Raw genomic sequence first — 13456 nt, 5'->3', positions numbered from 1 at the left:
GGTATAACTACAATAGTAATGGGGTAATCACTAGTATTATAGGGACCCAACATGCACAGTGGATATTCGAACTTGGCTCCGATACCAGTTGTTAGACCAGAGCATATATAACACACAATAGAGATTTATACTCAGAGAGTTAGAAGAAAATAGCAGAGAATAATTCACACAGATAGACAAATGGAGAAACAACAAGATTACTTAGTCAGAAACAATGGAATAGATGAAACAATCATTGGAGAACATAAATCACTTTACATTACGCAACAGGCCTAGACCATGGCTTGCTTTCTTTCCTTGGCCAGAGAAATTATAAATTTATAGAGGCAGAAGAAGGATCTAGAATCCTGTATGTGATTTAGATGGATATCTTCAATGATCTAGAAACTAATGGCAGTGTAGAAGAATCTAGAATCCTGCATGTGATTCATGAATTTGGCTTCACACTTAACACAATGCATATCAAACCAACCAACTCAACCAATATCTACACTGAATTCATTCTCTTGAAAATGATATGTCAAAAACACAAAGATCCTTATATTCCAATATCTGTGCATCAGTTAGCCAGTAGGAATGCAAGATCATTACTCACAATCCAACAATCAGATGGCTTGCAATCAGGAACCCTTGCATGGACATGTGCTACCATACCCAACGCAGGTTCACATAACTCCCATGATGCAGTTCGCTAAGAACCTTGCTTCTAAAGGTGTTAAAGTCACCTTTGACATCACGCACCACATACACCAGCAGATCACTAAAGCACATACTTACAGTGCTGAACCAGATGATCCAATTGAGAAGGAAACCCGTAATCTTAGATTTGACATTTTCTTTGCTAAAATCTCTGATGGATTACCACTAGATTTCAATCGATCGGCCATATTCAATGATTTTGTGTGCTCTATAAATAACATGGCAAGAGAGTTGCAATGGCTCCTTCAAAATCTGAACAAGGCGGGGCCTCCAATATCGTGTGTCATACTTGACACTACACTGTCGTGGTCATTTGAAGTCAAAAAGAAATTAGGTATTCCCTAGATTTCATTCTGGACAAAGTCTATGTTTCTTTATTCAATCTACAATCACTTACATCTGCTGGAGGATCTTCGTTACTCCTTTTGTGAGGGAAAAGGTAAGGTTTTTGCTCGCTTTAAATAGTTTTTTTCCATTTAAATTCTGCTTATAGAAACTTGCATATATTTATTTACATGATTTTTTTTTTCGTTTTGCAGTGGAGGAGGGCAGCATTTCAGTTGATTATATTCCAGGTGTCCCAATGTTAGAAACAAGGGACCTCCCGTACTCCTTTATTCACAAGAGAGGGCCCGACTCACAACACATTCTTGAAGTGCTACGTAAGTCCTTTCAGGTAAGTCATGAAGAAGATTGGGTTCTCGGTAACTCTTTTGACGATCTCAAAGGCGTGGCCCTGAATTTAAACCCTCCAATTTTGCATGTTGGCCCGCTTCTTCCATCATCCATTTTGGATGGTGAGCATTTCGAGGACAGACAAGTTGGAACGAGCATTTGGACAGAATCTGACTCTTCCCTGTGGCTGGATACAAAGCCTAATGGTTCGGATATATACGTTTCGTTTGGGAGTATGGTTCATGCGAGTAAATCTCAGCTGGAGGAAATAGCGATGGGTCTCAAGGACATCGGATAGTTGTTCCTCTGGGCTCTGCATCCAGATTTAGTCACTTCAACAATCTCAGACTGCTTACCCCATGGTTTTCTGGATGAGACCAAAGGGCAGGGTCTCCTTGTTCCATGGTGCAATCAGGTGCAAGTGTTATCCCATCCCTCCATTGTGGGATTCATTACTCACCGTGGATGGAACTCAATGCTTGAAAGCATAGCTCTTGGAGTTCCCATGATAGGGTTTTCCATTTTGGGTGGATCAAGTCACCAATAGCAACTTCATGGTCGATGAATGGAAGATTGGATTCAGATTGAGTGGAGGTGGTTAGGGGGGAGTGAAGGGACTGATACTGAGGAAAGATATATCCAACGCTATCAGAAACAACCAAACTTTATGTCCACTCACACTGTTTGTTTCCATTGCACACCAAACTTTGCTGATGGGTGGAGTAAATCATTCCTGGTGTAGGTCACTATTATGTTGAACACCGCTAGGGGGAGAGAAAACCACATCTCTTTCAAAAATGTGTTCACAGGGCATGTCAACTAAGGTCTTAATTAGAAATCATAAGCACTTCATCAATGGGATTCAATGAGGAACATATTTAGAGGGAATTGATAGGACCCCTATTTGGGACATCTTGGCAGAGTCATAAAAGAGGTATATGCTTCCCAAAGATAATCAATGATCCCGAGTATGAGGTGATATTGAAAAAAAATGTGAGTTACATCTAATATATGAAGGGTTGTACCGTGATATGTAAATTTATTGGCATTTGGTCAACCAAGAAATGTCTTGTTCGTTAGATCCCTCGTAAATGGAAACCAAAGGGTCACATTGACCTTGAGTTGGAGGCCAAGGGTTTCTTTACAATTATTTTTAATAATCTAGAAGATAAAACTAGGGTCTTGGAAAATGTCCCATACTTCTTCAATAATGTTTATTCATGGGATTTTGGGAAGAGTGCTTTGATCCAAAAAGAGAGAAATTTTTAGTAGTTCCATTTTGGGTTCATCTATTTTCCTTGATGAAGGAGTTCTGGGAGGAGGGGGTTCTAGAGGGTATATGAAATGAAATAGGTGACTTCATGAAAATATTAGAATTCACCCAAAAGGGGAGGTACACCTCATACATGCATATATGCATGAATATGAACATCTCTTAGCCCTTGCCGGAGTCAATTGAAATCTGAATTCAGGTTGAAGTTTGGAAACAACCTTTAGACTATGAGCATATGCCTTTTCACTATCATTGGTGTCACGCATATGGTCACCTCCTCAGAGATTTCCCCATTATATAAGTGGAGCAACTAAAGTAGCATCAAGAAAAATATTTAGAAACTCGATATTGTATTTATTGTATCTCTGTAATTGCGGATCTCCAAGGTTTGAAATTTCTTCCTATGGTAGCCCTCTAAGTCCTCTTTCCAATACCACCAGTTTGATCAAAATTGGATTCTCCAAGAAAGATTTATGCCCAATCTCCCAAGATGATCGGATTATATAATTTTTCAGTAGAGCGAACTTGTACAGTGTGCCACATGTCATTGTTTTGACTGTCAGATCTGAAAAAGATACAAGTTATGACAAGTTTCCTAAGCTCACTTGTTTGGAATGTAATTCAAGAGTCTGTAAAAACCCTAACTTCCTCAGATCATATCTCCAAACCCAAGGTTCAGAACAATTTCGGCTGAAACGGTTTTATTTTAGCTTCTGAAACGTCATAGAAAAAACATTATAGTGAAAATGCCAAGATCACCTATTTGGATCAAAGAAACCCTAGAATCCAAAGATCTAATACCAAATGTCATGAAATGAGCTCACAAAAAGATAGAAAAGAAATATCAATGCCTTAGAAATCAGACTCTTCGAGGGGGCAACCTCCTTTACATTATCTAAATGAACAATTATTGGATTATTCAAATGACTAAACCTCATTTCTATATATAGGAGTCTAAGGGGTCACAATATAATCAAATCTGGCATAAAAATAATAATATAAGGGCACAACAATAACAATAGTGAGCTTCTATGGGGCACACTAATAACAATATGGGGACAATAGGGGCACAATATTAACGATAAGGGTGACAATGAAAATAATAATGGGGGAATCACTAGTATTATAGGGACCTAATAGTTCGAGGTGTCTCTTCGCTGAGTCATGCTAAGTGCATAATCATATTGTCATGTATGCACAAGTACACTTGCTTTCACACTTAGTCAATTTTCTTGAAAATCTATTGACCGAACAACCCTCTATCAACCGGACCTGATCTTAGTAACCTTGCATTATTGCCCAAAACTATGCAAAGATTGAAGCTATCCTTCGGAAAACATTCTCTGCATAATTTTCAAAATGAGCTAGCTGACTAACTCTCAGAACCTAGCAGAAGTTGTCCCAAAAACTGATCCAGTCTGTGCTTCCTGCAAGACCTCCCATCAAGCCTCCCGTTGGTCGACCAGAGAAAGAACTTAGGTTGTGACCTTGGGTTGTACTGAGATCCAAAATTGCGTGGAGTTATCCTGCACAACCCCTCTTCCATGCTCTACAACCAGCTTAGAAATTGCGTGATGCAGGAGCATTCAGCTCAACAATATCATTGTATTTTAGTAGGCATAAGGGTTCTTGTGCTTTCAAGGAAGTTGGATTCCTATTTGTTAAATTAATGTAATTATTAAAGTTTTGAGTGATTTTAATGAGAGATATTTAGAATAGGGATTAATTAAGTATTGCGAGGCATATTTGTAAATGTTCTCGAATATAGGAGAACATGAGTGATGATAAGAGAATTAGGATAGTTGAGAGATTGAGATATTTGGGAATTAATTGTAAAAGATTATATTAGGAATTAGTTGATGATTTTGTGGATTAGATAGGATCCTTAGAGAAAAGAAGATATTTTAGGATTTTGTTGATAAGGTTATGGATCTAAACCAAGAATTGGTTATAGAATCCTTTTGTATAAATGTAAGCCTAAAAGGCATAGAAAGGGTTAGCTAGCTAGGAATTAGTTCGAGAGTTAGATAGGTTTGATTGTAAGCCTACAGGCAAGATAGGGAAACAATGTCGCTGATAAGAAAATGAGGCTAGAGAGAGACAGAGACTCGTGATGTAATTATTTGTTTATATATACACAGATATTTCGATTCTTGAGTGTGTGATGTGTATAAGTAATCGAATGAATGAATTCTGTGTGAATTAGAGTAGTTTTGCATAGTATATGTATGCAGGTGGAATTGAAACAGAACACAGAGATAAAGTGTAGGAAAGAGTGTATCGGGTTTATACACAGACAGTATGGGAGAAAACTTTAACGTTACAGTAAAGGTGTACTGTAAGGTTCTTAAAACCTAAGGACTTACGCAGCAGAAGTGTAAAGGGGTAAAGGAATGAAGTAACCAAGCAGAGATCGAGATCAGACTAATTGAAGACTGGAAGGCAAAAAGAACTACACAGGCAAAAACCCAAACAAATGGACTATTACACAACAAGGAGCAAAAGAATGTAATAGTACACAGGAATCGTTGGATCAGGCAGATCAACGAACGAGAGTTATGGAGATAGACAGCTAGGATTAAATCGCATAGAATAAAGTCCAGAAGATGGACGATGGAGATTAAACCCGCGTGCTAGAAAAAGGATGGAGAGGTTTTCGTAAGTAGGAAGTGGTTTCTCGCATGGCCTCAATGCCGTAAGCAGTATTCCCAAAGACAGACCTGAGAAAGTTATAGACTGTGATATAATTCAGTTGAAGTCCAGATAGATCACAACTGTCCATTTAATGGTGATTGGACAGATATCGCGTGGTTAAAATGCATGGGACTTAATTTAGAAAATGGATGGAATGACGATTTATACAACAAGGTTAAAACCTTGTTGAGTTGTATACATACAGATCGTTCGTTGAAGGATTGATCGGATGGTAATCGCACGAAAAAGTGTTCATGGTTAACATTTCGAGCAGACCCAATGAGTTATTCAAAAAGGTTTTACTTCTTTGAGTTCTTGCGGGCGAATGGGTTAAAGTTGGTTTATGCATGATAGCCGTTGATCTGATGGAGTGGAATCAACGGTGTGGGTTGAAAACGATAAAGGTTGAGCGTCGGGAAATGTGTAAAGTCATGTGAATGGCAGAAAGGTAAGGTTAAGTGAGGGTTATGTGTAATTTCTATTATATGGAATTATAATAGAAATAAAGCCGAGTTAAGGTTTTACAGGTTAAGTTTGGGTTTTAACCAAAGGGTATGGTTGATAAGAACTAGAGTTGAAGAATAACCCAAAGTCGTAACATGTGGATAGTTAGAAGGAATATTTTTGATTAAAGAATTAACCTTTGATAAAGTGGCTTTTTGTCCTATTTTATGTTTCCGCATAGAGTTTATTTAAGGAGCCTTAAGAATTTAATTAAAGAGTGTTAAAACAAAGATTATGGAAGGGTTTATAAGGTTCCACTAAAGAGTTATTAAATTTTAAACTTTGGAGAGTCAAATGAAATATTTTCGCTTAAGGAATTAAACTTTGATAAAGTGGGTTTTTCACCATGGATCAGGTGATTAATTCCTGGGACCAGTGACATGCAATTTGAATTTGCAAAATGTGGGTATTGTCAGCTTAGGCTGGAATCACTACATATATCTATCCAGTCCTAGACTATCTCTTAGGATTGTGCCATTTTGACCAATAACCCCACTTTATGCTCCTTTGGAAAACTGCACAGATTTTTCTTCTAGTGTCTCTTGCTGCCCACACTGTCTTCCCCAGAGAAATTGCACAGATTTGAGCTTGATGACTTTCCCAGTGCTCCCTTGGAAAACTGTGCATATTGGCCCAGAAGCTCCCCGACACCCTGCTTGGCCTTCCTCCCAGAAACTGTGCAATTTTTCCTCCAAGTTGGGTTTTTCCACGCAATTGTCACTACTGTCTCAGATTGCGAAAATATGTCTCTCGGTGACATCTGCATAGTTCTTCCCGACAATGCTCGAAAGCCTCACATCCTAGCTTGTGCTGTGCTCTTGTAGTCTCAGTGCCTTATCCCTCTCCCGATCACTTACACTAAAACAGAAAACAATGCATCATGATAGACTAGGATATTTTTGGATTTGATGTCATCTCGTCATGAGTGATTGTAGGAATAGGTACATCGATGAAACATGGCACAATGACAAACGAGATGGAAAAGAGGTGCATGCTAGAAGACTCACTCGTGGTCAAATGCACACGTGAAGTGCATCAATCAAACAAGCAGAAGGGACACATTCACATGCACCATGAAGCAAAGACCAAGACCATTGAAGACCCCACACACTTTTCGATGTGGAGATGAAGACATATTACACCGAGAGCATACCATCACTCAGAAGCATAGTAGATCGACACAAACACCATAGTCAACCAATACATGTTAGCAATGTCATGTCAAGTTATATCATGAGTTGTCTTAGCCACATCATTGTTATGGGTCATACTTGTTGTAATCAATGTAATGTAAAGTGGAAGTCCAAGGAACCCACATATAAATTCGAAGAGTCATGTAATGTTGAAAATTCATAGGAAGTAAAACAGTCATGAGGGAAGTTGAAGGGTCACAAGGGTCAGTTATACCCCCTTGGCTATATATATCCCCTCATTGTATGAGCAAAGGACTTTTCACCTTGGACCCTCCCACATATCCTTGAGAGTCTGCAGTCTGTTCTTTGAGGAGTGAGGAGTGGCTCCAATGTCCCACTATTGGGACAAGTGATGTATGGTGTACATATGTGTCTTCCATCTTTTTCTTAATTTAGAAGCCTGTCTTGGGCTAGCATGTTTTTTGTTGTATCCGTTTGTAAGAATATTATTGATCTATTTTTTTATGATTAGTTTTGTTGTGCTAATAACAATGATAGATTTATAAATATGTGCATGCTTATTTTTCCTTGTGCTAAGGTTTCATTAGCTATTTGTGGATACAATCAGGTAAATTTCTTTAAGTTTTAAAATACATTCATGAGAAAATATCTTTAGAAACAAATACTGAATAGAAAACATGTACAGTGTAGAGAACCATCAAAGAGACACATTAACACAGTGTTTTGAAGGAGTTAACTCCTCCTGAGCTACATCTCCTTGGTCTAGCTTTTATGGCTTGGGCCTTTGTATTAGCTCAATGTGGAAAAAATTCTATGTAAAAAGCTCTATGGATCCTGATGCTTACACCAATGTGTTCAGAATGTCAAAATTAGCCAAGAACGCCTCTTTTTGAGCTCAATTTGGTTGAAAATTTCTCAAGATATGCTTCATTCAATGTTCCCTAGGAAACTCCGCTAAAACTGGAGAAGAATCCAGTTAACACCGCCAAAATTGGTGCGCCTCCAAAATTGTCGACATATTTAATTATGGAGTAATTAACTTAAAGCTAGATTAGTGAGCCACTTATCCATTAGTGTTGGCCGATGGGTACATTGAGTGGTCGTATGGTGAGGGAGCTGGTTCGCAGGGCTGGCTCCCTTCCCTCCGTCGTCTGCATTTATTGTAAGCATAAATATAGTATGGTGATCACCGTTTAACAAACTCACGCTTGGTTCAACGGTATGCAACGTATTTTGGGAGGGGGTGGTTATGGGTTCGACCCACCCTCTGGCTGTCCCTTAATACATTTTGCCGCCCCATATAAAACATTGCCATATTCAAATATTTTGTGGACTTTGATATAGTTTGGAACTATATATATATATATATATATATATATATATATATATATATATATATGTATTGCTTAATATTTATATATATATTTCTAAAAAAACAATTTCTACATAATATTCACCATGAACTCGTAATTCCACCTTAGTGGACATTGGATAATTTCACCTTCACATAACCAAACTGGTGAATCCTAAAGTGACACTTGTCACAACCTCATTGGGATAGAAATGAAGAAGATTCCCATCATGATGATTGTACTACCATGTCATCATTCTGTCATGTTCTGCAATTTTTTTAGTTATTTAGGAAAACAAACAACATGCCTTTTCTCCTTCATCCAGACTCGGTTTTCAGTGAAACAAATTGCGTTGTGATTATCTTTACAAGATAGACGTAGTCATATAGGATTTGGAACCAATATGAGAACTTTTATTTTTGAGCTAAATATTGAGCACCTGATCATTCCTCCCCACTAAAAGCCTTTTGGACCACAAAATATACTATCAATTGTTCAACAGGTGAGGGTACATCTCCCTTACCTTCTCATTCTACAACCATTTGGCTTGAGAAGGCTTTTGTCCCTTGAGTCCCACTCTAAGGTATTCAACATCCCCTCCTTTTGAAGTTCTGGTTCTTTTTTCAAGTATGAGATCTTGCTGAAGCTCATCTAGATATTTTGTTGAGAAATCATATCTTGATGGTAGCTGAACATGCTCTCCTTGATCATCAATAAAAGGAGGCTCAAACAATCTCAATATCTTTACATTAACAACAAAGTATATTTGCATATAAGGAGGAAAAGCTTAAATCCACTATTACCAATCTTTTCTAGCATTTTAAAAGGAACATAATGGATTGGTTTAATATTTTTACCTTCCCCTTGAAGTCCCTCTTTGCTGATATATAACCAAACTTTGTCGCCAAATCTAAATTTGTGATTAAACTGATGTTTTTCATGCCTTGCCTTGTAGATGCTTTGACTTTTCTCAAGCTATTCTTACACTGTTTGATGTAACAAATAAATTTTCTCTATGAACTTCCTTGCCTTATCGATGTGATGTGTTTGTTGAAGAATGCTTTGCCCTGTTGTATGCATGTTATATGTAGTGCAATTGTTCATCCCAAAACCTGGGATGTTTGCTGCAATATCCTCTAAGAGTATGAATAATTGTTCTATTGATCACCTCGGTTTTTCCATCTTTTTGTGGATGAAAGGTTGTGCTCTTCTTCAACTTTGTGTCCATCATGTCCCATAAATTTGACCAAAAATGCCCAAAAAATAGAGAATCTCGATCACTTACAATAGAAGTAGGAAGACCAAAATGAACCCAAATGTTTTGGAAGAAAAGATGAGATGTTTGTTCAGCTGTAATTTGAATTTTACATGGTGTTAGCATGCACATTTTGCTGAACCTGTCTACAACTACATACAAGTAATCATGACCTTTCCTTGACAATGGAAGACCTCCTACAAAATCCAATGAGATATTCTTGTTGGAAATACTGAGAGGGGGGGTGAATCAGTATTTCTTTTTCCCACTATTGTTTTACCAGTTAAAACATATATATTCAGAACACAATATGAACAACAAGAATAAATGCTTTTATTAATATAACTGTGCAGTAAAATAAATACAATATATAGATGGTCACAATCGGTTGCCAAGCTCCAACTTGAACTTTGGTGAGGCTCCAACCTCCAGAGCACCAACTCTATTTTCCCAAGACACCAATCTTGGACTTAAGAGCACCAACTCCCAAGGACTTCAATCCTTCCTGCTTTTGAGGCACTAACCCCAAGGACTCCAATCCAATCTCACTTCTGAGGCGCCAGCCTCAGGGACTCCCATCCTTCTCACTTTTAAGGCTCCAACCCCAAGGACTCCAATCCTTCTTCTCTCAGAACTCTTCTCTGCTGAGTTCTGTCTATTTACAACTTCACTGTAGTCTCCAAACTACAATATCAATGACAACCATGTCTTCTTATGGATGAGTCTTCACAGCTCTGCACACTGCCCACGCATAGTCTCCAATAGCCTTTTCTGCTGCTACTGCCTCTATAACCTCCGCTGCTTCTGCAGCCTCTACAGCCTCCGCTGCTTTTACTACCTCACACTCTGGTTCTTCACCCCCACAACAGCTCCAACAGTGTTCAATAGCCGCAGCAGTGTTCACTAGCAAATTCAAACAATGCTCCACCACCTCTGTTGCTTCTGCTACCTCATATTCTGGTTTGTTTTCAACAACCATCACACCATGTAGTCCTTTGTTTACTGTTTTATGCATACCTGTCTTTGTCCGTTCGTTTCCTCTTTCTTGCTTGCTCTTCGGCTTCCTTCTCGCTTGCTTCAGCTTCCTCACTTGTTGGCTTGTTTGTCGTTGTAGCTTCCTCTATCCATTCGTTTTCACAGGACACGTTGAATCAATGAGCAAGGATCAAGTCATCCGTAGAGAAAACAAGTTCAAAAACTTGTAACAGCGCTGCTTTGCCAATGATTGTGGGAATACACAGGGATGGCATTTTTTAACGGACAACCACGTCCTTATCATAATCATAATCACCATGATTTGGTCTCCCACACTATCAGGACTGTTCCTCACAGTATTTTTTGCCTCCACACTTAACAATCGGAGCCACCCTTTTATCACCGCTTTTATGTCTATCGAAAGCTTTCCTTAGGCTATGTGCCTTCTATAAACCTTGGACTTACTTAGAATCAGAGCCACCTTTTTATCGGTGCTTTTAATCACCCATCGGAAGCCACTGCCCAACCGCGTGTTAACTATTAGGCTAAGCTTTAAAGCCCCACGGAAATGCACATATACAAATATATGGCCAACACTATAAAACCCCGCGGTCACATATATTTTAATACACAGGAACCCATGTAATTCTGCTCAATATGAACATTCGCGGATTTCAAATCTTATCTGCCCGCCTTTATTATTATCGGCGGGTCCAGATTTTGACGATCCCAATTAATCCCTTAACTTCGACCTCCGACGCCCTTGCGGACCTGATATGCCGATTACATCCCTTCCTAAAATGACTTCGGGTCCGGGATCTCGGGGTTATCGCAGCCTCTTGCGATGCGATAGTTCTGCGGACCCTACGTCCCTCTATACTCTGCTTCTTAATGATTTCGAGTCCGGCGTTTCGGCAGGTTCGCATCGGCAGTTTTGTAATACAAAGGGTCTACGGACCCGACGCACCTTTAGGCTCTGTTTTATAATATTTCGACTCCAATTATCAGCGATGTCACATATCGCTTCCCCCGATCCTTCCGACGCAATCGCTCCGATATGCCAATTGCCGATTAGATCTCCGCCGTCCATTATTCCTTCAGATAGGATGGTCAGTGCTAAGTCGCATATCGTGTCCACTGCACTGTTGCTCCGTTCTCCGACAAGGAATGCAGACCCGACACCTCCTTATACTCCTTCCTAACTTAATTTCGGCTCCGGGTTCTTCGGCGATTTCGCTGATCGCTACCTCCGAAATGATACAAGTCCTCCGCAGACCCGATATGCTTTCTATTTTGCTTGATAAGAGTTTCGGCTCTGGATTTCGCTGATGCGATAAGGATTCTCTGCTCCGCGGACCCGATATGCTTTCTATTTTGCTTGATAAGAGTTTTGGCTCCGGATTTCGGAGCTTGCACCTTGAACAGTTCCGACGACTCCAAGGGACTTTCGCCGATGCGATAAGGATTCTCTGCTCCTCTGCGATTTCTTCTGGACCGTTGATCTGGTAGATCAAACGGCTCCTATGTATTCTGCCGCTTTGATGAAAGTTTGGCTTTAAACACAACTATATATATATGAAGTATTGTCTTCGATATGGCTCCTCTGCTCTGACACTCCTTCGATATGGCATATATATATGCTCTGTTGCATTTTCTCTGTTTGCTCCTGTAGCTTCGGTAACTCTATCTACTCCATTGCTCCTCTTCTTTGGCAGATATGTATGGTCTATAAGTATGGCTCCGATAGCTCCTCTGATGGCTCCTCTTGCTCCTGTAGCTCCTCCGATGGCTCTGTGTGCACCTCCTCTTTGGCATATACCAATGGCTCTATATATATTGCTCCTCTTGCTCCATTTGCTCCTCTCGGTCCATTTGCTCCATTTGCTCTGATATGCCTGTTTTACAGGCAGCGTTCCTCTTGCTTTGACATGGCTCTCCGATGGCTTGGTGGCTCTGTCTGCTCCTCTCGTCTCCATCTACTCCTCTTGACTTGGCAGTGTTTTTCAAAGACCACCTCCTTGCATATATGTCTATTTCCGCATATATATATGATATATATATGTATATGGCTCGGCTATCCTGATGGCCTTTGCTCCTGTCTCTTCATGAATCTGCTCTGCATCCCCTTGGCTTCATGTCATCCTCTAGTATCCAGAATATTTCCATATTGACATGAATGGCAACCTAGTTCAACAATCTCCCCCTTTGTTATTGATGGCAATATTCTTCTTCTCTCCCCCTTTGACATCAATGGCAAAGGAGTGCTCTGGGACTCCCCCTATCAAACTGCTTCTGTTCTTCATGAATGGTAGATCTTCATGGGTCTGTGACTCCCCCTGTCATAGTGCTCTTCTTCTTCAAGATAGAAGGATTGATGCTTTATCATCTTCATGTCTCAGAACTGCTTTATCATGGCTTCAACAATGCTTCAGGATGCTCTACTTTAATGCTTTCATTCAGATTGCAAATGGCCATACACAGGTGTCCAAGTCCAGGCTTTCATGCTCAATCCATGTTGATGTCTCCATAGGCAGAATTGAGAGACCTTCATAGTTCGAATCAAGAGAGAAACTACTACTGAGATTGTCTTTCTTCAGATCTGAGTTTATTTGTGTCTTTGTGCTTCCCCTTAAGTTACTGCCATCTAGTATTCAATCATCATTGCATTTAGACAAAAATGTGAGGAGTTGTGCCTTGCTGTTGCTATATTCCTTAAGTGATCTGTATCAGTTTCAGTTATGCTTGAATACACAACATTCTCCTTCCTATGAGCCATCTTTTCCTTGCGTTCTTGTACATATCTCTGTAGATTCAACTATCCAATCTGTGTCTGCCTTTTGAATACAATTGCTGATCTGCATCCTTTTACAGTGCT

At 39.6% G+C, this 13456-nt stretch overlaps 1 protein-coding gene across 1 annotated transcript; it reads left to right on the top strand.

Moving 5' to 3' along the window:
* Nucleotides 1–681: 681 nt before the first annotated feature.
* LOC149196519 (UDP-glycosyltransferase 86A1-like) lies at nucleotides 682–1672 on the top strand. The gene is made up of 2 exons (XM_089408311.1): nucleotides 682–1033; nucleotides 1239–1672. The coding sequence occupies exons 1-2, from the start codon at nucleotides 682–684 to the stop codon at nucleotides 1670–1672; spliced, it is 786 nt and encodes a 261-aa protein (XP_089264437.1).
* The last annotated feature ends 11784 nt before the right edge of the window (nucleotides 1673–13456 follow it).

This window comes from Pinus tabuliformis, chromosome 2_2 (genome assembly GCF_031772625.1).
Source record: "Pinus tabuliformis cultivar Carrire ecotype Pingquan chromosome 2_2, CPIR1, whole genome shotgun sequence".
In the NCBI taxonomy this organism is placed as follows: domain Eukaryota; kingdom Viridiplantae; phylum Streptophyta; class Pinopsida; order Pinales; family Pinaceae; genus Pinus; species Pinus tabuliformis.
The sequence above is the reverse complement of the archived record's forward strand: the minus strand, read 5'-3'. Positions and strand labels throughout refer to the sequence as shown.